The following is a 23079-nucleotide window of genomic DNA, read 5'->3' on the forward strand; positions in this document are numbered from 1 at the left end:
GGTATAAACTTAGACGTCTATTAGACGTATATTAGACGTCTAGTCTAAGTTTAGACGTCTAAAAAACTTGCAAATCTAGACCATTTTTATACGTATAAACTTAGACGTCTGGTATAAGTTTAGATGTATATTAGATGTCTAATATACCTCAAAATGTTTGCTGGGTGAGTAATATACCAGGATGGAAATAACACTGCCTTGTCAGGAAAAAAGGAGAATGTACAAAAGTATGATTTAATCTATAAGGTGAACACGAACAGAGATGTCCATATAGTTATAAAGCCATTAGTCAAATGTGAAAACGTTAACGTGAAAGAATTGTTTGTTATGCTTTTTTGATAGTCTCTCTATGTGTTGAGGTTCAGTAACAGAGCAGTCTATGGCACAAAGTTGACTAACCTCGCGTCACCAGGCTTAACTGTCCCAATAGCTTGCAGATGTGACTTATCTGCCTTTAGCTTACTGCATACTGCCACCTAGTGGCCTAAATACATTCTTCTCCAACTCAAAGTGTAGAAGACAGAAGTCGATGAAAACAAACCAGCGCCACATCAAACTGTAAAGAAAAGCCACGTGTTGTCGTTGCTGTTTGGATTAGCTCAATCAGCTCATGGTGTCACCAGCTGTCCACAGTCCCAACAGGACGGATTCTCTCCCAGCTTCAAGCGACCACAGGACATCATGCGGTTGAGGAGGAAAAGAGGCCGGAGTGAAGCCTCCAGCAGCCCCGCACAGAGAGCCTCGTCCCCGGGCTGCGTGCTGCCCTTCTCCCCGTGGACAACCTGGAGCCCCTGGAACCACCTCAAGCACTGAACCACTGGGTTACACATCATTACAGGTATTTAGATCAGTTGTTCTCAAATTAAGTGGGGTCTGGGGACCCCCAGGGGTCCTTGATCAGAGATGGGAACCAAATGGACTCTGTAACTCAGATATGAAATGGAACCAAGTTCCATTTGTACACTCTCAGAGTTAAATTAGGCCTAACATTTATTTATAAATTGGGGTCCCACCGTCCCAGAGAGAAATGCCATTCTTTTGGGGGTCCCTGGCATATCTTGTGTAGTAGTGAAATCTAACATCTAACAAGTAATGTCCACATTCTGTAAGAAGTGTTACTTCTGTAAAAACAGAAGAAGACACAGTGAATGGTAACAGGAATAGTGGGCATCCCCCCCCCCCCCTCTCCTTAGTGAATGACCATAGGCAGCATATAGACTAATGTACAGTAGCAACTATGCAATGTAGAACTGAAACTAGTAAGACGCCTCAGGGCGACATGCGACCTCGTCCTAAAGGCGATCCAATTCTTGGCCATCTGGCCAGTGATGTGTATGGGACCAGTTACTCATATATGGAGACCCCTGCATGATGGTAAACAATTTTATCAAAACATGCCAATATATAGGCATTACCAAATATGGGCGGCATTCCCAGATATGTCCTTAATATTGATAACATAATATCTTTAATAATGTCCTTAATATTGATAATATAAGAATCTCCATATATCGGTATAAAACATATGTTAATATGGGACATGGGCCATTCCTTTGCCATCTGGCCAGTGATATATATCAATGACATCAGGGATCTTCATATATGGGCATAAAAGGGATACCCATATATGGGCTGTCACTGTGATATCACCTGTGATGTCACAGTGACAGTATGAATATCCAGGGTTTGATCTTTGATGAGGTGATGTCACGTGACATCACTTCCTGTACGGAAGGACTGAAGGAAGGAAGGACGGACAGACACGCTACGACATTTCTCATGGTATACTGCGACCTTCGGTCGCAATAAATACATGAGTTGAATTTTGTCTTGGTAACAGACAGTACTCAGAATGGTAATGACTGACCAGAACATGTTTCTATTCAATACTAATCTAATAATAATAATAAGCATATCCACCTGTTTCTGCAATAATTTACTGTAGCATTATCTGTGGGACACTTCCGGAGAACAGCAGACATACAAGCTCACGTCACGTCGCAGATGCAACCATTGTGAGCTTGTAGATCACACTCGGCTGCGGTGCCGGAAGCTGCCGCACGCCTTCTGCGCAATGCATGATGGGATGTTGGAAAGTTGTGGATATACTGTATATATATTATTTTTTAACCCTTTGTCTCCTGTTTAAGAGAGAGAGAGAGAGAGAGAGAGAGAGAGAGAGGGAGAGAGAGAGAGAGAGAGAGAGAGAGAGAGAGATGGACTTTTACTTTAAATGAACCATCAACAAAAACATTTCTCCCTCCTGCTTTAGAAGCCTCAGTCCTTCTCTGAGGATGACTCCCTGTTTGATGAAGATGAACAAGAGATGGCGTTTCCACCGCAGCAGAGAAAGAGGTATCTCTAGGTTTTATATCTACTGTATGGTCACCACGGTTGATTTCAGTCATTTGGATATCATTATGGAAACTTGTTGCATAGTGAAAATAGTCCATCTACAAACATGCTCTCAGCCATCTCCTTTAATGGGAGCACCATCACAGTCACACAGTCCCTCTCAGTAGCCTAACCTAATGAACCCCGGCCAATCCATTCTCCAAAGGAGAGGGGTAAGGCACTTTTCCCAACAAAATATGTTTTAAGGAAAAAAGAAATCAGATTTTAAAAGATATAAAAAAATCTAAACACAAACAAAAGAAGTAAAACATTATATAATATTATTTTTTTTACTTATTTTGTTTGTTTTCTTATTTTTTTAAATATCTTTTAAAGTTGTTTCAATGATGTTTTTACATTGGTTATTATGTACAGGATCATGTACAGTGAGGTGTTCGAGCTGTCTGCAAAATAAAGGGTGACACAGGATTTATGTGAAATCTTACACTAAATATGTATTTTGAAATCGATGTATTAGCTTTCTTCTCAGTGCTTCCATAGCAACATAAAACAGAGTGAGAACTGTGGTCTCTGAGGTGAAGTTTCCCAATGCATGCCTTGAGACAACAGGTCTCACAACCATTTACATTTCTACAGGCCAACATATCATACGACAGAGATCCATAAAGTTCTCCGTCGTTTCATTTGGATTCCATAAACATGTCACTCACCCAAAATAGGCCATCTACAACCTTACAACGCTCTGAGCGGGCGGGTAGTCTATTTTCGGTTATTAGTTAAGATTAAAGAGTATTTGAAGTGATCAAATTAGAGATAAAATTACTTCCAGAAAACCCTGGGCTGTATGGCTACTGACACTAATATTTTATATATTATTTCATGCCGTTTCACAAATAGAATAAACAAAAAAAGATTCAGTCGATATTTTATTTTTGCTCCATGGAGATGTCATGATGCCTCCTTGAGAAATCATCCTCCTGGACTAATGTAAAGACAACAGATTGTTACCAAGTGATATGAAAGACATGAACGCTTCACAACAACACAACAATCTTATTTTATGTACCAGTATTTCCCTAGCTTATGACTTGTGTTGTGTTGTCATCCTCTCTCAACACTGCTGTTGTGGAACATGGACGTCAGTTTATTAATTTCTCTATTTTATCTCAAACTAGAAACAGCTCAGGTCACATCAGGACACGTGTAGAATAAAACAGCTAACTTAGTTTTTTTACAACAAGGGTTCATATTTTTTTCTTTTTTTTTTATCCCACAATTTTTGTAACCCATTTTTTCACCCGGTGCCAAATTGCCTAAGCTGTGATCCTGGGCTCTACTCTCCCTCTGCCAACCTGGGGAGGGCCCGAACTGAGCTCATGCTTCCTTCAATGCATGAGGAGTGAACAGGCTTCTTATCACCTGACAGGGGGAGCTTCCCCGGTTGGACGTAGCGCGTGGAAGGAACACGTTATTCCAACCAGTTCCATTCCCCTCCATCACGCGCCCCGGCTGGCCAGGGGGAGGCTTTATAGAGACCAGGATTACTGCATGTTTTTGTGAGGGTATCTACCCTAGGAGACACAGGGAGAACATGCAAACTCCACACAGAAAGGCCCTTTTGCCAACCCCACCTAGGGTGTGGGCACTGATGACGCGGAGGAGGGAACACGCCCCCAGCACCCACAGTGTCCCCCGGCGGGAATCGAACCCAGGACCTTCTAGCTGTGAGGCGACAGCACTACTGACTGCGCCACCGTGCCCCCAAGGGTTCATATTTTAGATTGTAATTAGAGAAGAGAAAAAGTGAGAGTTAAAATGTTTTCATCTGCTTCGTTCTATTGTTTTATCGCGTTTACCATGCTAAAATGTGGGGCATGCGTACGCATGGGGACATGTGTACATGTGTACAAGTGGCTAAATATGTATTTTTAGACACAATAAGCCAGCAGTTTCTTTGTTGCTATTTACAGTAACACTTCTAGCCCCCATAAGTCACATCCAACCATGAAAGGTTGCATTGTATCTTGGGAATGGACTTATTCTGTGTAAAATGACATATTTAGCCACTTGTACGCATGCCCCCAACCACTGAAATAAGAATCTCTAAAACAATAGAAAGAAGTAAATGAAATAATTTTAACACTCATCTTTTATATTCTTTAATTACAATCTAAAGTGATTCCTTTAATGCACTGTGATTACACAATCTGACCACTAGTCGGGTCCCTGTGTCACTGGTGTATTTTGAGTCTGACGGTGACGCAATCAGCTTCTATAGAAATTACATAACATCCTAATCTCCACACGCCCGCAGACAGTGTCTTATTTTAAAACGGTATATTATAATTATGTATATTGAGTTAATTTATTCAGCCTTTATATTTGTAGCCTAGTAGTAGTAGTTGCACGTTTTGTTACACAAGCATTGTTTTATGTGTTCCTGCGTGCAGGCATGCCTCAGTCACAGAATGCCTATGAGATCACATCACATCCACTGAACTAAGTTGAACTAAACAGTACTGAGGGAGAACTTGGCCTCACATGCACTGTAGCTCATTTCCTGAAAAGCTCTGTTCAGTCAGTTCAGTTGCAAATGCAACATTTTGATTGGCTGAAGAGAGTTCCTCTGTGCATTGGGCTGAACTGCGTGAGGAAACAGGAAACAGTCAGTGTGCGTTCCCCGCTCGCGGGAGATATTACCCTTCAAGGCAGTCTTACAGTCATACAGAGCCTGATGTTCCCCCATAGACTGACCCAGGCAGGAGTGGCTGATATCTCGGGTTGGGGCACCGGTTCTGTCGAAGTAAAGATGTATAATCCCTTATAATAAATAATCACACTCAATAATTCAAGCCTTAACACCAAACCTTCCAGTCCTTCCAGAAAATGGGAACTACAATATTGTTTATGTAGATTTGTCGCTGGTAGCATTCAAATGATGCAGAAAGGTATGAGCTCTCCTCCTCCAGTGATGTCACACAAACACATCACAGCCCTGAGTTAAGATGACAGAACAAGAAAGGCCAGATCATATATTCACATCTTTATTTCTTTACCAGGGGTTCTAGTATCTATGAGGAGAGATGGTTCTGCATAATTGGACAAATAAATGCTTCTTAAATAAAAGCCAAACGTTCTGCCACATGACCTTCATCAGGCCAAAACACAGCAGTCAGCAATATGCAGTACTATTACGATCATGGAGTTTGCCTTCAGGCGAGATGTTGTTCAGTAAACTGTACAAGCTCATGCTTATTCAGTGCTAATGTCTAATGTCTTCTTCATCGGCATAACATTTTGTCTGTATGAATGTGGCACTTGGTTTTGGTAGAAACCAAAAAACAAAGCCTTCCTGAATAACATTATGTATCTTTATTATGCTTTGTTAAGAAGTAAGGTTTTATAAACTGCACTCGCCAGCAGGTGGACTAGGTGAGGTAGACATCAGCTAGCCCTGAATGTATCCTATAAAGGCCTAGTGTACTCCTAATGTGCCATACTGTATACTGTAGCTACTGTATAGCAATGTGAGAGATACACATTTTGAAATTATAGTATTTCTGCATTCGTTAAATCACTGCCCTACCTATTCTGAAGAAAACCTGGAAAATGGTATATCAAATAACTGTGTGTTTTATCAGTACAGTAAGTGCTTTCATCGCACATGACATGAAGAAAAGAACATTTTTCATCAAACATTTACAACTGACATGGGCCAGCTTGGCCATGGACACATTTGTCTGTTTACATATTTCTCTTTTTTTTTTAAATCTCAAACCAGAAACACAGAGAGAGTTGTTTTGCTCTCAGCTCAGTGTAGCCTACCTGTAGAAGCAAAGGTCAAACCAGGACATGATGTGGAATAAAACGATAGAGAGTTTGAGAAACATTGATACTTTGATAGCCTCTACAATGTGTTGTAAACAACAGTGTTATGTTTTGCCTTATTTATCAGGTCATGGTCCAGGCCAATGGGGACAGTGTCCAGGGGTCCCTGGGTTGTAACCCCAGCACCTCTGACAGGTTCCGGGGGCGGCACCTGTCAGCAGGGAGTGTTGGACGGGAGGAGTAGGACGAAGGCTCTACATCCTCCTGGTGGGGGCTCCTCACTGGCAGGTGAGTCAATAGTTTACAACAGCAGTGACAACACAGAATTGTGTGTGAGGAGGATTCATTTGGCATTAGAACTACATTTGGAAGAAAAAGGGGGTAAAAAAAGATTTGTTACTCTACATTTTTAAGTAAAAAAAGTAAAGAAATAAGTGAAAAAAGGGATGACACTCAAACATGAGGGCCCCTCAAACTATAAAAGGACCCTCATATTGGGCCCTCTGTCCAGCAGTATCCCCAGCCAGTTGAGTATAGATGACAATGATGACTTATGAGCAATATGAGTCATGCAATGCCGGCTACATAGATTTATTTTACGGCTTTAGTGACTGTGTGTGTGTGTGTGTGTGTGTGTGTGTGTGTGTGTGTGTGTGTGTGTGTGTGTGTGTGTGTGTGTGTGTGTGTGTGTGTGTGTGTGTGTGTGTGTGTGTGTGTGTGTGTGTGTGTGTGTGTGTGTGTGTGTGTGTTCCTGTTTCCTGTTCTCTCTTGTATCTCTCAGACCACTCTGCCCCCCTCTTACAGCTGCACTGAGTGATTAAATTGAAAAGAATGGGTGGCCAGGGTTTTTATCTCTCATCCACTTCTCTTAATTCATCCATGGCTGCACTTACAGAGGTTGCACCGTCACAATGTCTGTGCACAATATGTTTGATCCATGTGCACAGCATGTCTAAAGATGCTCTGTTTTCCATTGACCACAATATACTGTAGAAGACAGTATTAAAGTAAAACATTTACTAGTTGACATATATAACCACGATGCACATAAAGTAGCTTTCGAGACTTTTGAAATGTATTACTAAGATCGATGAATATTGATTCAGCAAGCATTTGCAGATAAAGAGTACAACAGCTTATGATTTTCTGTAAAATGATCTCAAAGATATAAAGACATACTGCAGTCTCTGTGTCCTGCGGTCAAAAAAGCAAACATCCTGTTTCTCTCTCACGCGACCGCAGTTTTCCCTGTGAACCTAAGCGCAACGGTGGGGGCCGATGGGCAAGGAGGGTCGCGAGCTTATGAGAAACAACTAAAATAAGACCTTAAAACCTTGTGAAAACAGTTGCGTGCATTAGCGCAAGATGACGATAAAGGAAATCATTAAATGGAAAACATTCAATTCATCCATCCATCCATCTTCAACCGCTTATCCGGAATCGGGTCGCGGGGGTAACCGCTCCAACTGAGACTTCCAGATTTCCTTATCCTGCGCAACTTCCTCCACTCCCTCTGGGAGTATACCAAGGCGTTTCCAGGCCAGTCTGGAGATATAATCCTTCCATCTGGTCTTAGGTCTGCCACGGGGTCTCCTCCCAGTGGGACGTGCATCGAGGACCTTCCTAGGAAGGCGCTCGGGGGGCATCCGTACTAAATGCCCGAACCACCTAAGCTGACTCCTTTCCAAGTTAAGGAGCAGCGGTTCTACTCCAAGTCTCTCGCGGGTGATTGAACTTCTCACCCTATCTCTAAGGGAGATACCAGCCACCCTTCTGAGAAAACTCATTTCGGCCGCTTGTACCCGAGACCTTATACTTTCGGTCATGACCCACACTTCATGACCATAGGTGAGAGTGGGAACGAAGATTGCTCGAAAGACAGAGAGCTTTGCCTTACGGCTCAACTCTTTTTTTCTTCACAACAGTGCGATTAAGCGACTGCAAAACCGCTCCTGCTGCTCCGATTCTCCGGCTGATCTCCTTCTCCGTCTTCCCCTTTCTCTCACTTGTGAACAAGACCCCGAGATACTTAAACTCCTTCACCTGGGGTAACGTCTCATTCCCTACTTGGACTGCACAATCCATCGGTTCCCTGCTGAGAACCATGGCCTCAGACTTAGAGATGCTGATCCTCATTCCGGCCGATGTACACTCGGCTGCGAACCGATCCAGTGAGAGCTGAACGTCTTGGACCGATGGTGCCATCAGAACCAAGTCATCCGCAAAAAGCAGTGACTCAACCTTTAGCTCACCAAGCCTTATACCTTCTCCACCACCACTTCGCCTCGAGATCCTGTCCATGAAAATCACAAACAGGATAGGTGACAAGGCGCAGCCCTGGCGGAGGCCAACCCCCACCGGAAAAGAATCTGACTTATTACCGAGCACACGGACACAGCTCTCGCTTTGGGCATACAGAGATTGGATGGCCCTCAACAAGGATCCCCTCACTCCATATTCCCGCAACACCTCCCACAGAACCTCCCGGGGGACCCGGTCATATGCCTTCTCCAAATCCACAAAACACATGTAGACCGGATATGCATACTCCCAGGCCTTCTCCAGGATCCCTGCCAGAGTGAAGAGCTGGTCAGTTGTTCCACGACCAGGACGGAATCCACATTGTTCCTCTCGTATCTGAGGTTCGACTATCGGCCGGACCCTCCTTTCCAGTACCTTGGCGTAAACTTTCCCGGGGAGGCTGAGCAATGTGATACCTCTATAATTGGCACACACCCTCTGGTCTCCCTTTTTAAAAAGTGGAACCACCACCCCGGTCTGCCACTCCCTCGGCCCAGACTTCCACGCAATGTTGAAAAGACGTATCAACCAAGACAGCCCCTCAACATCCAGAGCCTTCAGCATTTCTGGACGAATCTCATCAACCCCCGGGGCTTTGCCACTGTGGAGTTGTTTAACTACCTCAGTGACTTCCTTCCCGGAGATTGACGTCAACCCTCCATCATCCTCAGGCTCTGCTCCTGTCAGGGAGAATGGGTCTGGTGTGATTGGGTTTAGGAGTTCCTCAAAGTGTTCCTTCCAACGCCCTATGACTTCCTCATTTGAAGTTAGCAGATCCCCATCCTTGCTGTACAGAGCTTGGATGGTTCCTCGCTTTCCCCTCCTGAGGTGTCGTATGGTCTTCCAGAACAACTTTGGTGCCGCCCGAAAGTCCTTCTCCATGGACTCCCCGAACTCCTCCCACACCCGCTGCTTAGCCCTTCGGGCCTGTCGGTACCTTGCAACTGCCTCCGGAGTCCCTTGGGATAACATATCCCGATAGGACTCCTTCTTCAGTTGGACGGCTTCCCTGACCACCGCTGTCCACCAGGGTGTTCGAGGGTTACCGCCCCTTGAGGCACCTAAGACCTTCAGACCACAGCTCACAGCTGCAGCCGAAGCCATAGAGGCTTTGAACATGGCCCATTCCTGTTCCATGTCCCCAACCTCCACAGGGATGTCAGAGAAGTCCCGCCGGAGGTGAGAGTTAAATTCCTCCCGGACAGAGTTCTCCTCCAGACGTTCCCAGTTCACCCGCACTACCCGCTTGGGTTTGCCGGGTCTGTCCAGAGGTTTGCCCCGCCATCGGAACCAACTCACCACCAGATGGTGATCAGTTGACAGTTCAGCCCCTCTCTTCACCCGAGTGTCACTTCTGAAAAGCCTACTAGGCCTTAAAACCTGGCGAAAAGTGAAAACAGTTGTGTGCATTAGCGCAAGATTAGATGAGGATAATAAAGGAAATCATTAAAGGGAAAACATTAAATTAAGTTCTGAAAAGGCTTCTAAGCCTACACTAACCTAGGCCTACTGTGACTAATTGTGGTTGTAACAATAAAGCCCTTTGCACACAGGCGCGTTTAACCGCACGGATAAAACGGACAATATTTTTTTTTTTAAAGAAAACAATGATTCTCTATGACCTCATGCACACCGGCTCCGAATTAGCCGTGCGACGAGTGGCTGCCGCCGTGCGGTTTTTTCTCGATCGAACCCAGTTCGATTCGTGCGTCTTGTCGCATGCGGTAAAAAACTCATCACTCCTTTTATGACTCCTTTTTGGATCCGCAGCGCCAATTCCGCACAGCCTTGCACACCAAATCCAATGCGTTTTATTCATGCCGCAAACGAAAAAAACGCAACTGTCCTGTGTGCAAAGGGCTTAACACAGACAATATAAATCCTAGTCTAATAGTGGGAAGAAGAGGTTATCATTATGGCCTCAATTAACTTTTAAATATCTTGCAATTTGGCGATGAGTCTCTTAAGAAATCGGCAAGAGTGCCTCTCAATACATGAAGCTATTTAACATCTCCATCATCGGCAATAGTCAGTGGTGTGTGGTCTGCTCTCCCGCGCCCCCACCGTTGAGCTTAGGTTCACTGGGAAAACTGCGGTCACTTCTCTCACTTTCTCTCTCTCTCTCTCTCTCTCTTTCTCTCTCTCGTGTGTGCGTGTGGGGAACTGGACAGTTTAACGCAAAAGTCTTCATAGTATGATGCCAGTATATAACACTTCTAAGAAAGCACAGATTCTCAGTATTTAATTCTTGTGTGGGTGGGTGTGAGAGGTGTGAAGGCTGCTCTGAGAACATGGCTAAAACTACTATTGCATCCATTATGTGCTCCCAAAAGTGTTAACTTGCTAGAGTTGGAATTCAATTGGTACTGTAGGTTAATCAGTCAAAATGTCAAAATATTTCTAGGGGTGGCTTGGGTGATCAGGGGTTGGTGGATCAGGGCTTGGGGTTGGCTGGCTGATCATTAGGAACCTGCCTCCTTATGTTCCTAAATGTATAGTAGGACATTTGTATAACGATCAATAGACTCTAATTGACCACGTTTAAAAAAATATTGTTTTTTAAAATAAAAATCCTCTCTCACACTTCTGCCAGTGTGATCACCCTCCCCTGTGCCAATGTTGGCACCCGTGCCTAAAGTTGCCTACCCCTGATCTAAAGGTTTAGAGTTGTGATCACCCGATGTCAGTGTCATGTTTGGAATACAGAATGAGGCCTTATAAACACTATTATAGTCACATGCTGAAATTAGATTTTAAATACTGAAATGGTGTGTCAGATATGGTCAGCAGTGCCTCTTCTGTTTAAGGAAGCTATAGCCATGTTTCAGGTGGATGAGTCCTTGATGATTCTGTTCTACAGGGCATTCATAAAGTCTGTTAGATTCTTTGCTGTCATGGGGGGAAAAAAAGATTATGAAGCATAAGAAAAGTGCCACTCGGGTCTTCCCTGTAATGAACTCATATCCAGATCATTATAGTACTGTATAATAGTGTTGAATAGTGTTTTATAAATGAGGAAAGAAAGAGAGAAAGAAAAAGCTGTGCTGTATCACAGATTCTTCGCTCACTGCTTTATAGTAAATACAGTGGTGGGTTATGTGACTTAAGAACCCATTGTTTTTTTTTATGAACTCGTCAGTTAAAATATTACTTTAGGTTCTTGGCTATTCACATGTTTGAATGGATAAAGTACACAATACATATTTTAGAATTAACTGTTGAATATATTTCCACAAGCAGATCCTGTGTAATTACTTTAATAAAGCTTGGGCTAGGAGATCCGCCGTCAGTGCAGGTACACAATGACCTACATGTAACACACTGTATGCAATTTGATCTATGATGATAACTGAAGTGATGTATGCTCATTGCTCACCACAATACAGTGTTTCTGCTGCAGGAAATGAATATAACAGCAGGAAGGGGGGAGCTGTGTTTAACTCACTCTGTTGCCTGCATTGAGACAAAAGGTGTTATTGACCACATTAACTACCTATGATGTTTACTGTTATTTTTAACATCAATTAATATCATATATTGATTGCTAGTTATTATCTTATAAATAAACAACAACATATCATGAACACAACAACATTTTGCTTGTTATTTTTTTGCAGCAGTTGAGTTTTGCCGCCCAGCATTTCACACATCTGAAAGCCACAGCTCTGTTTGTCACGTCAACACCACGTTTGCCCGTACATTCTGTGGTTAAGGGTCTATCGTTTGTTTTTTCCCCCTGCACTGAATTGGTGTGGTCTGTGTGCACATGCATGCAAGTACCATATGTCTAAAAGTACTTGCTTTGGTTTGACAGAGTCAGAGACCTTTCTGCAACAGTGAAGCCCAATGTAGGACAACACAGCTATCGGACAAAGTGAGTAAGACAATATTTTCTAACCACTTCAATCCAAGACTGTGTTGTACATCAAATAGCGTAAATCATGGATCTTCAACAGGGGGTCCTCAGAGTTACTCCTTTTTATATTAACAACTTGAACCTTAGTGTCAGTATTCTGAGAACCTTAGCCAAAAATAGCCGCGCTGCGAGGCATTGTGAGCTTGTAGATCGGCTATTTTTAACAATGAGCTTTGGTGTAGAGGGGGAAAAGAGCAGACTAAGTACAGAGTGAAAGGTCAAGTTTATTAAGTATTGACATGCAGTTCAAGTAGTTAAATAACTGAAAACACGAATTGACATGAATCCAAAATACACCGACGATTGTGCTGTCAAACGATGAAACTATATGGAATCTATGAACAGGTTGTGGGGGTCCCTGCTTCATCTCTCTCTCAACTAAGGGGTCCTTGGCCTGAAAACGTTGAAGACCCCTGGCATAAATAATCAATCTACAAGCTCAGAATGTTTTGCATTGCAATAGGATGTCAGCTTGTAGATCTGCTATTTTCACCAAATTATATTCACTTATTATTTCGGGCTCCAGAACAGGGCCGCTAGGCTTCACAAAATAGAACTAGAATGAACAACTTGAGGTGCTTTGTTTGTGTGGTTCATTAAGATGTCTACAGATCCTTCTGACAAGCCAGGCACATCAACACGTGTGAGGTCTGGTGGAGGAGTCAGGAGGGAGAGGCAGGAGGAGAGAGGAGAGGAGGAGAACCTGGAGGACATTCATGAAGGAGCAGACAGTCTGAGAGAGCAAGGCTCTGGCTCACAGGATCAAGGTACACACTAACACTCTTACAATGTTTCTGTCTCCTCTCACATCAATACTACAGCAGCTTGGCACACAATATTTAAAGCAGTAGTTCTGGCTACAGGAGACGCGTCATCATGTCAAATTTATGACAATACCCTTTTATTTACATTTTATCCGTTGTTTTGGGGACTTTTGTGAGCCTTTATTTGTAGCCTGCAGCGGCCGGGGATCAAAGTTAGCACCAACCACCCACCATTGTCATCATGTAGATGTCCTATTTGGGTCTTAATTTACAGAGACTAACCTGCAGCCACTCAGGCATGTCATTTATTGGTTTCCCATTTTTCAAAACGAGAAATAAGCCAGTTTACAGTATCTTCTCTGTTAAGGTTACTACCTTTCCATTTATTTATTTATTTTGTATTAAATAGCAACAGCTGACACATGTATTTGATTGTTGGGTTTCCACCTTCAGTGTGGAAGATAGTCCCGGTCCCAGTAGACACATGTCTAAATAACTATATATTAGTTAATAAAAGAATAACGAGTGGCTTAGGGGTAGAGCGGTCGGATGGCAAACTGTGCAGGTTCCCAGTTTGATCCTGGGCTCCCTCAGAGTTACTGCCGAAGTGTCCTTGAGCAAGACACTGACTGAACTCCTGATTGCTCCCGATGTGCAGGTTGGTGCCTTGCATGGTTTCCTATGCCATCGGACGGTGTATGAATGTGTGCGTGAATAGGTTAATGTAATGCACAATCTATGTAAAGTGCTTTGGATAAAAGTGGATAAATACACCAGTTACCATTTATAAACCCTAAGAATTTAAAAACACATTCAACTGAACCTTCTTTAGCTAGATCACACTAGTTCACACCAACATACGTATGTCTCAGAAATGTTCATTTCGTGTTATTGTGCCTTTTGGGTCAGCCTGCTATCAAGACTTTTGAGTTGAACATTTTCTTTCTTGACTAAAACCAGACTTTCAGGAGGAGGATAAAACAAAACAACCTAACCTAGCCTTTTGCGTTGAACGAGAGCAGGGCGGACAGCAACTATTTTGGCAAGAGAGATATTCACGTAAGGAGAGAAATTATGTATGCTGTTCTTGACCATTCTGAGTATTGACAGCTTTCACACAGAACCTTGTTGTCGTGTGTGTTGTTGGAGTTTTATTTAAGAAGTTTGTATAACTGCACAGCACAGAACTATAGTCCATGACAATGTCCGGCTCACTGCACTGGTCATATCTATAGGTCAGCAGTGTCTCCATACAGGAGGTAGAGCGGCTGCCTGGGAAACTTACGTTTCCCAGTTTGATCGAGGGCCACCCCTGAGTTTAGTGTCAAAGTGTCCTTGAGCAAGACACTGAACCCACAACTGCTCCCGATGAGCAGGTTGGGGCCTTGCATGGTGTCCTCTGCTGTCAGTGTGTTCATGTGTGTGTGTGCATGGGTGAATATAATGCACACTGTAAAGCGCTTTGGATCAAGACGCTTTATCAATGCACATGTATTTATCTTGCAGAGTTTGTTTTTGAGCTGAACAGAATTAAGCAAGGGTTCAAATGTATGGATTATTATACTGGATAAATTGATAGGGTTATTATATGTATTGCCATTTTAAATTGTACATTCAAAACTGAAGGAATGGATGGAATATAAGCATGATTCAATTATTATTATCACCTACAATAGATACCTAGATTGGTTACTGTATAACATAGACACATGTAGGCCCACTGTATAATACAGTGTAGACTACAGTTGGCAACCTGGCAATATAAAAACATATATTTGATATAAAATAATATTTTGGGGGGAGTCTTTTGAGGAATTTAGCCATTCCACGCAATAATCTTTAGTTAAAATTGTTTTGGATTTGAGAAAATATGCTATTGTTAATTACTTTTTCTATTCTTTCTCCTTTTTTAACTGTTAATTTGTTACTATTGAAGAATCCTGTTTTTCAAAATGGTTGGGCAAATTGTTGTTAAGAGTCGAGCTCTACCCATTGGGCACTATATCAATATTGATTGATATATTAAATTAATTATATACTTTTGGATTTAACTTTGATAATCAAATCATCGTGTATATAGAGGCTACGCCCACCTCGGGCTAATATTTACTTTGACCTCTTTATTGATAATGAACACAAATAAAACTAGAAGCAGTGCTCTTCCGAGCACAGGTCTCGTGTGTCCTGGTGGTGCTACTGTATAATAGGCCAATGTAAAAAGGGTGGCATATGTTCTTCACCATAGATCTTTCATGGAAATCGGACGCTGCATGCATGATTTGAAGCATTGTGTTCCAAAAATTTGTTTTGCTAAAGGCTACCTGCTGGTGGCGCTATAACAGGCCAATGTGAAAAAAGGTAGCTTTTGTTCCTTGACCTAGTGGGAATATGTGTGGCAAATTTCACGGTAATCGCAAGCTGCGTTGATGATTTGAAGCATTTTGTTCAAAAACGGAGCAATCCTGCAAACTTTGGAAGCTAATATTAGCCAATCAGGATGGAATATGAAATATCAGACGGATCGGACTTGATCACATGACTATAGAGATACTGTGTACCGATTTGCGTGATTTTTGGATAAAATCTCAAGGAGTAATATCCAAAAATGTGTTTTACATAAGTCGGTCCAAAGGTGGCGCTATAAAAGGCTGGTGTGAAAAATGCAGGGCAAAGGTTTATCCTTAGCCTCTAGGGAGTGCGCTTACAAAGTTTGAAACTAATCGGTGGAGTTATAGGTAAAACCACAAATCGGCCTGTTATAGCGCCACCATGAGGCTGATTTAAAAAAAATTAAGTGGCTTTTCTTCCTCGGCCTAGTGGGAACGTGTGTGCGCGATTTCATGATAATTGCACTTTGCGTTTGGGATTTGAGGCATTTTGTTCAAAATGGCTCAATCCTACAAACTTTGGAAGCCAATCTTAGCCAATCCGGATGGAATATGCAAAATCGGACAGATCTGTGTCGATCACATGACTGTCGAGATGCTGCCTACCGATTTGTAGGATTTTTTGACAAAATCTGTAAGAGTAGTGCACAGAAATGTGTTTTGTGAACATCGGCCACTAGGTGGCGCTAGAAAAGGCCCATTTGAAAAATTTAAGGCAGAGGTTCTAGATTGGCATCCAGGGAATGTGTGTGCTCACTTTGGCAGCGACCGGGCCAACGGCGACTGAGATTAGCTGCACACAAACTGTGAGGACACACGGACGGACACACGGACGGACGGACGGACGGACGCACGCACGGACGGACGGACGGACGGACGGACGGACGGACGAAGGGGAAAACATACTCTCCCCCAAGCCTTCGGCTGGTGGAGACAACAATTACATACATATATGAAAAGGATAAAATGCTAAAAAGCCAATGGCTTATTTCCATTGCAGTCCTTTCTCATGTACAGCATGTGTAAGTTATGTAGTGATAAGTACCATAAAGTGGTATTCTTCTCGCTCATGTCTGTATTCTTGCATGCATTTCAGCTTCAGTTATGGTTGTGGTGGAGTATCTGTGCTGGAGAGACATTCTAAAATGCCTGGGCGTGCATAGGGCTGTCACAGTCCTGACATTTTAATTGATGATTAATGTTCACTCCAAAATGTATGATTAACGATTTAAATTATTTTGCGTTGAACGTTGAAACGTTTAAATTAAAGAAAATCTGTAGGGGCATAAACAAAAAATCTACAGGGCAAAATGGATATTATGACAATTAACTTAAATATAAAAAATACTTACATATTTCATAACTTTCTATGTAATACTTTAAAAATGTTAAACAAACTGTGGAACTAGCTTCAAGTTCATTCATCTGCTTATTTCCACAATTTTTGTAAAATGTTTGAAAAATATATAAACTTTATTCAACAAGCAAACAATTATGCAAAATAATTGCAATTATCTCAAATAATTGCAATTATCTTAAATAATTGTAATTATCTCAAATAATTGCGATCAGACGGTTTTGTAATAATTGTGACAGGACTAGGCTCTTGTGTCCGTAACTAGGGGCAACCAGTGACAGTCGCTGCAAGGCAGCCTGGCACAGAGAGACAAAGGCACTTCCTCCTTCCTTCCTGTGTGTGTGTGTGTGTGTGTGTGTGTGTGTGTGTGTGTGTGTGTGTGTGTGTGTGTGTGTGTGTGTGTGTGTGTGTGTGTGTGTGTGTGTGTGTGTGTGTGTGTGTGTGTGTGTGTGTGTGTGTGTGTGTGTGTGTGTGTGTGTGTGTGTGTGTGTGTGTGTGTGTGTGTGTGTGTGTGTATTGGTTCAAATGCAAGCACCTCACTTCCACTGAGCTCTCTGTGTGATGTCAGTTCTGATGTGATGATTATGGTTAGAAGATGTCTGTCTAATTGAGGTGCTCTTATGATGTAAAACATTATTCATGACTACAATTTACACATACTCTGGATTAGAACGCTTTAAACGTTTCAACTGTAATATAGGCCACAAATACGAAATATCGTATCATGCAAATAAATGATGTATTACTCTTGATAGGCTGCTATACAGTACATTTGCCAGGTTAGATTATCAAACCATGCGAGGAACCGTCCAAAAGGAGTTGATATTTCAAAACTTGTCAATTTTCTCAGCTCTCATGGGTTTGCAGGTCCACTCAGAACTATGCTAATATTCCTTTATGTTATGTTCAAAATAATTGAAAATTGCATATTTTAAAAGATTCGAATATTTCATTTACCAACCAACCACATTCGCTAGCGAGCCATACAGTTGCTGTAAGTCTGTCCTGGGTACATGTAGACTAGAGAGACAGGAAACAGAGAGGGAATCTAACCCAGACTAGCAGTAAGGATTTGAGCCCTAACCTCTGGGCTATTGGTTCTATAATGTTCCCTCACATTTTTGTAAGGTTTATTGTCAGTTCATGTTGTTATACATGTGGACTTTTCTGCAGAAATTGAAGATGAATAGTTTTTTTAGTCCATTGCACCAAATCACTGAATACTGTATTCACTCAGGCTGAATTTATCTTCACTCTGTTTTCTTTCTAATGAAACATTGAAGCTGATCATATTAAAGTTGAACTCTATTGTACTTTTATTATCCTCCAGCTTCCCCCAGAGAACTCCTCCTCTTGAGACAACTCAACGTCCAGAGAGAGAGCAACGTCCACAGAGAACTCGCCATCCAGAGAGACATCGTCAGAACGTGTGCAGTGATTCTTGCGCTGCTGCTTTCTATATTCACAGTGAGAACCGTAGACCGGGTCGTGGACTGTGAGTATCAGATGGTCAACAATGGTCAATGTTCATTCACTCACAACAATACAATGACACTTGTGTCTCACACAAGAACCTTACCATGCTTCTCTATTGATAGTGTGTGGTTCGCTAGTAGCCTACTTTATTATGTTGAGACCAGGAGGCCACAATAACATTGCTGACCTGGTGGAGACCTGTGCTCTGAAGAGCACTGCTTTTAGTTTTGCTTTTGTATTACATAAGAACAGATTTTAAGAGAGCATCTTACAGAGATAAGAGAAAACACAGTCCATGCATTTTGTTTGTTAAAATGCGAATATCCTTTAATAAAATGTACATGTGTCTTAGAGTAATTTGATTGGGTTATTGAATACATGGGCAAAATGAAAAACATCAACTTCATTACATACAAAAAGTTCTGTAGGTGAAATTATAAACATTTTGGATAACATTTCTTCAATAGTGCTTCTATAGTTCATCATTAATCAGAAGGTGATAATCTAAAACAATATTCTCCTTATTGAATTACACTGCATGGTGAAACAAAATGTATCTTTAGCATATAATTCTCTTTAGCATATAAAACTCATAATATTGTCTATTACATACATTAATGAAACCACCTGTTGACCTGAACGTGATAATGGGGCCGCAGTACCCCACAGGGGGAATCGTTATCACGTTCCCAGACATATTAGCCATCCCATGTGTTAAGAGAAAATATAACAGAAATGTAAGATGACATTGCTGAATGAGGCCCACTGGCCCTAGTGGCGTCAGTTCAGAAAAGGCTAAGGTATGGCAACATGACTGGTGTCTTGCAAAACACCAGTCATGTTGCCATACCTTAGCAACAGGCACAATGAAAAGTACATTTTATTTTTTCCCCCTGTAGCCAAGGTATGGCAGCTTGCCATACCCAATTGACGCCTCTGACTGGCCCAGAGTTTTCTTCCTCTTCTCACAGGTCCTGTCCAACACTGATGCTAGCATGAACAGTGAACACTAATATATTTTGCTCCATTCAGGCAATTCCGAGTCTCTATCCGACCAGACCCGCTGCGACAACATGACCCTCGAGAGGAACCAGTGCCAGGCTAGATATTACAACCTGACCCTGAAGATACAGCAATTAGAACGTGAATTAACCCAGTTTAAGAGAGAGGCCGCAGGTGAGAGAGGTTACAATCTTTTTTGAAGGAATATTGATTCATTTGTGTATTAGTATTATTATGATTATGAACATGATGATGATGATTATCATTGTCAGGGGTGTAGTATTAAAACTGTAAGTAAACCCTCATCACTGCTGGTTCATCAGCACTTTCACATTAAACAATGCTTTCTTTTAGTTTTTAAATTTGCAGTTTTCCTAACCACATGAACCCTTGCTTCCCTATTGTGGGTATGCCTTAGCCCGTAGGTGAACATTCAGCAACAAACTGCAGATCTACAAGCTCATAACATGTCACATTGCAATGTGGTGAACTTGCTAGATCTGCTATTTTTGCTATTTGAAATTATGTGGTGTTTATACTGTTAAATACAAAACGTAGACATGAATGAAATGTACTTCTACAGCACTGTCTGTACTAATATGACTCTCTGACCTTGGTAGTAGAAATGTTATACCGTATTGTATTTTCCAAAAACATTATAAAACACAAATGAAAAGAGTAACTGGAAAACAGCCCTCACGTATTAGGAGGGCAGTATGAGTTATCAGAACTACGTTTTTGATAAATCTATCATTGTTCAAAAGGAGTTTGAATAGGAAAGGGGCTTGAAAGTGAAATATCCCTTTTAACAGTTTCAGTGCAGGCATTAATGAAGGTAAATGACTCCTGTCATGTCATGTTGAGACACAAGAGGGCAGTGTTTAGCTTTGTGTCATGAAATTTGATGAGCAGCAGAAGATATCTATCGGATGACACTGTGTGGGGGCATTTAGTGTTTATGAAATATAATACACAAGTGCAGAAAGAACATTTAATACAATAACTAAATGTATAGGTTTGACAAGTACTTATAGTGTGTGCCGGCACACACTATAAGTGTGTGCCGGCACACTAAGGACTGTAGTCCTTAGCGGCCATTTCTTGGGTAAAAACACAGGTGTTTCAATTGTTTGATTGCATAGAACTAATGCTATAATCTAATCAGAACACCTGTGTAAGGCTGTGTTTACCCAAGAAATGGCCGCTCTTAGAACTACATTTGGCACACCCTATTGTAAATAATATATGTGTTAAATTGATTGTCAGAACAGTGAAAACCCACCACTAAAACTCTGTTTGATGTTTAGTCAATTGCTCCAGTGGATGGCAGAAGTTTGGATGCAGCTGTTATTACAGATCTACTGAAGAGAAGAGCTGGGGGGAGAGCAGAGAGCAATGTCAGAAGACAGCAGGAGCAGATCTGGTGATCATCAACAGTGAAGAAGAGCAGGTGTGTGTGTGTGTGTGTGTGTGTGTGTGTGTGTGTGTGTGTGTGCGTGTGCGTTTCTCTTCAAGACTTGCATGCATTAAACAAAATTAATTATTGTTCACTTATTGACAATTTATCAGGAATTCATCAAACGTCTGACCGATGGGGGTGAATATTGGATTGGTCTGACAAGGACCACGGATGACGGATGGAAATGGGTGGATGGATCCGTACTGACAGACACAATACAGTGAGACATTATACTGTATGTTTTTCTACTGTAATTCCATCTAAACCTCACAGTATGTGAGTGGATGTGGTAAAAGACATTTATGTTTATTCTGCAGGCACTGGACCGGTGGACAGGCTGATAAATTTCTTGGCTGGAACTGTGCCATATTCAAGCACGGTGATGGAACATGGGTTAATAAGTTTTGCTCAAAAGCACATGCAGCAAGGTGGATCTGTGAGATGTGATCCACCTCTTAACTGCATCAATGAAACTGCAGCTTACTTGTGGCATTCTGTGTTAAGTTAAACCATTGGTTGCAATTAAAGTGAATATTTTACAAGATCAAAAAGAATATACAGTATATAATCACGTTACAAAAATATTATAGCAAATATTATGACTCTCCGTCACATGGTTATTGTTTTTTGTGTACACGTACCTGAATTAGCCAAACCGAATCCATACAAAAATGTTAAATCCATGTAGGCCTACTGTTAGCCTAGCGTGTAGAAACAAACACTGAAACTCAAGGGGCTCGCCCAGTCGTTTGCATGCGACACTCGCGTGTACACGCGTGCACGCGATGCTAGCGTGCATGCGTTTATTTGCGTGTACGCGATGCTAGCGTGCATGTGTGTGTGTGTGTGTGTGTGTGTGTGTGTGTGTGTGTGTGTGTGTGTGTGTGTGTGTGTGTGTGTGTGTGTGTGTGTGTGTGTGTGTGTGTGTGTGTGTGTGTGTGTGTGTGTGTGTGTGTGGGGGGTACATGCTTATTTACCTATAATGGACTGGTGGTTCTGCAACTTCTGCAGGTGTTGTTTAGTAATGTTAGGCTGTGGCTACTTGGTTGTGGGTTCAGTTGGATGAACTGGACATTGTCAATAGTGTGTGCCAACGGTGATGCAATTGTAGTCCTTAGCGGACATCTTTTGGGTAAAAACACAGGTGTTTCAATTGTTTGATTGCATAGAACTAATGCTTTACTCCAATCAGAAGACCTGTGTAAGGCTGTGTTGACCCAAGAAATGGCCACTCTAGAATGACATATTGGCACACCCTATACTGCCTGGTGTTGTCTTACTGTACTGTACTGTATGTACTGTACTGTACTGTACTGTACTGTACTGTACTGTACTGTACTGTACTGTACTGTACTGTATGTAGTGTACTACTGTAATGTGCTGAGATCAGTTGGTTGAACTAGACATTTGTTATATAACCAGGACAGGTGTTGTCTTGTACTGTATTCCTAAAATAGTTTTTTTCATCAAAAGGATTAGAGGAAATGCTCAATACTTATGATTACATGGCAATCTTTGTCCAATAAAGGGGTAAATAAAGGGGTAAAATAATTGTCATGACTAAAACTAGACTAAAATGTCAACAGTTTTTCTTTATACTTAATCTTTAAGCTAAATTAATTATGACCGTCAAGGCGTGGACTTGGACAAAATGTATCAATTTGTCATAATGAATCAAAAAAGAAAAATAGAGGCAAATCTGCAAAGTGAATGTGTCGCAATGTGAGTTGCGTTGTGACTTTGTAGATGGTCCACAATTCCGCATACAAAGAAGAAAAATTGTTAATATTAATGAACCGCTCCCCCCATTTTTCTGCCTTTGTTTCAACAAATCAACAACCCTGCAAATGTATGTAAGGCGCTATATTGACTAATACAATATGCCGTTTTCTTTTCTTTACTTTCCTTTGTGTTTTCTTTTTCTTTTTTTTGTTCTATTAGCCTTCCCCCACACAGCTGTGTTCTCTTCACACACAATGCAGTACATATCTCAACACTGAGCCTATTGCAACGTTTTCTGTAGAACAGTGGTTCTCAACCTTTTCAGGATGTGACCCCCCAAAATAATATTTGAACTAGGGACCCCAGTCCTGCTAGGGTCATTCTTCTGGCAGCAATTTTCTCATCACCTGTCCACAGGAGGCTTTTCTATTTTACAAAAATCAAATCTAACACCCAATCAAGTACAATAAACATTAATACTAATCTAAAACCCAATCAAGTACAAAAACAAT

General features: G+C 41.8%; 1 protein-coding gene across 4 annotated transcripts in view; it reads left to right on the forward strand.

The window, feature by feature from the left end:
* LOC308309304 (C-type lectin domain family 10 member A-like) overlaps nucleotides 1–21710 on the forward strand; it is a 281075-nt gene extending 259365 nt beyond the window's left edge. For 2 of the 4 annotated variants that reach the window (XM_080754845.1, XM_080754846.1), the window contains 8 exons: nucleotides 6311–6471; nucleotides 12299–12358; nucleotides 13002–13167; nucleotides 18239–18403; nucleotides 19417–19560; nucleotides 20694–20836; nucleotides 20956–21065; nucleotides 21163–21710. In XM_080754845.1, the coding sequence (XP_080610971.1) occupies nucleotides 13002–13167; nucleotides 18239–18403; nucleotides 19417–19560; nucleotides 20694–20836; nucleotides 20956–21065; nucleotides 21163–21292 (858 nt within the window). In that variant the 5' untranslated portion in view covers nucleotides 6311–6471; nucleotides 12299–12358 and the 3' untranslated portion in view covers nucleotides 21293–21710. Of the gene's footprint in view, nucleotides 1–6310; nucleotides 6472–12080; nucleotides 12359–13001; nucleotides 13168–18238; nucleotides 18404–19416; nucleotides 19561–20693; nucleotides 20837–20955; nucleotides 21081–21162 lie in introns of those variants that run through there. The other 2 variants (XM_080754848.1, XM_080754847.1) reach the window with 2 other exon arrangements.
* The last annotated feature ends 1369 nt before the right edge of the window (nucleotides 21711–23079 follow it).

Source organism: Nannobrachium achirus (assembly GCF_963921795.1).
Source record: "Nannobrachium achirus genome assembly, chromosome: 24".
NCBI lineage: Eukaryota > Metazoa > Chordata > Actinopteri > Myctophiformes > Myctophidae > Nannobrachium > Nannobrachium achirus.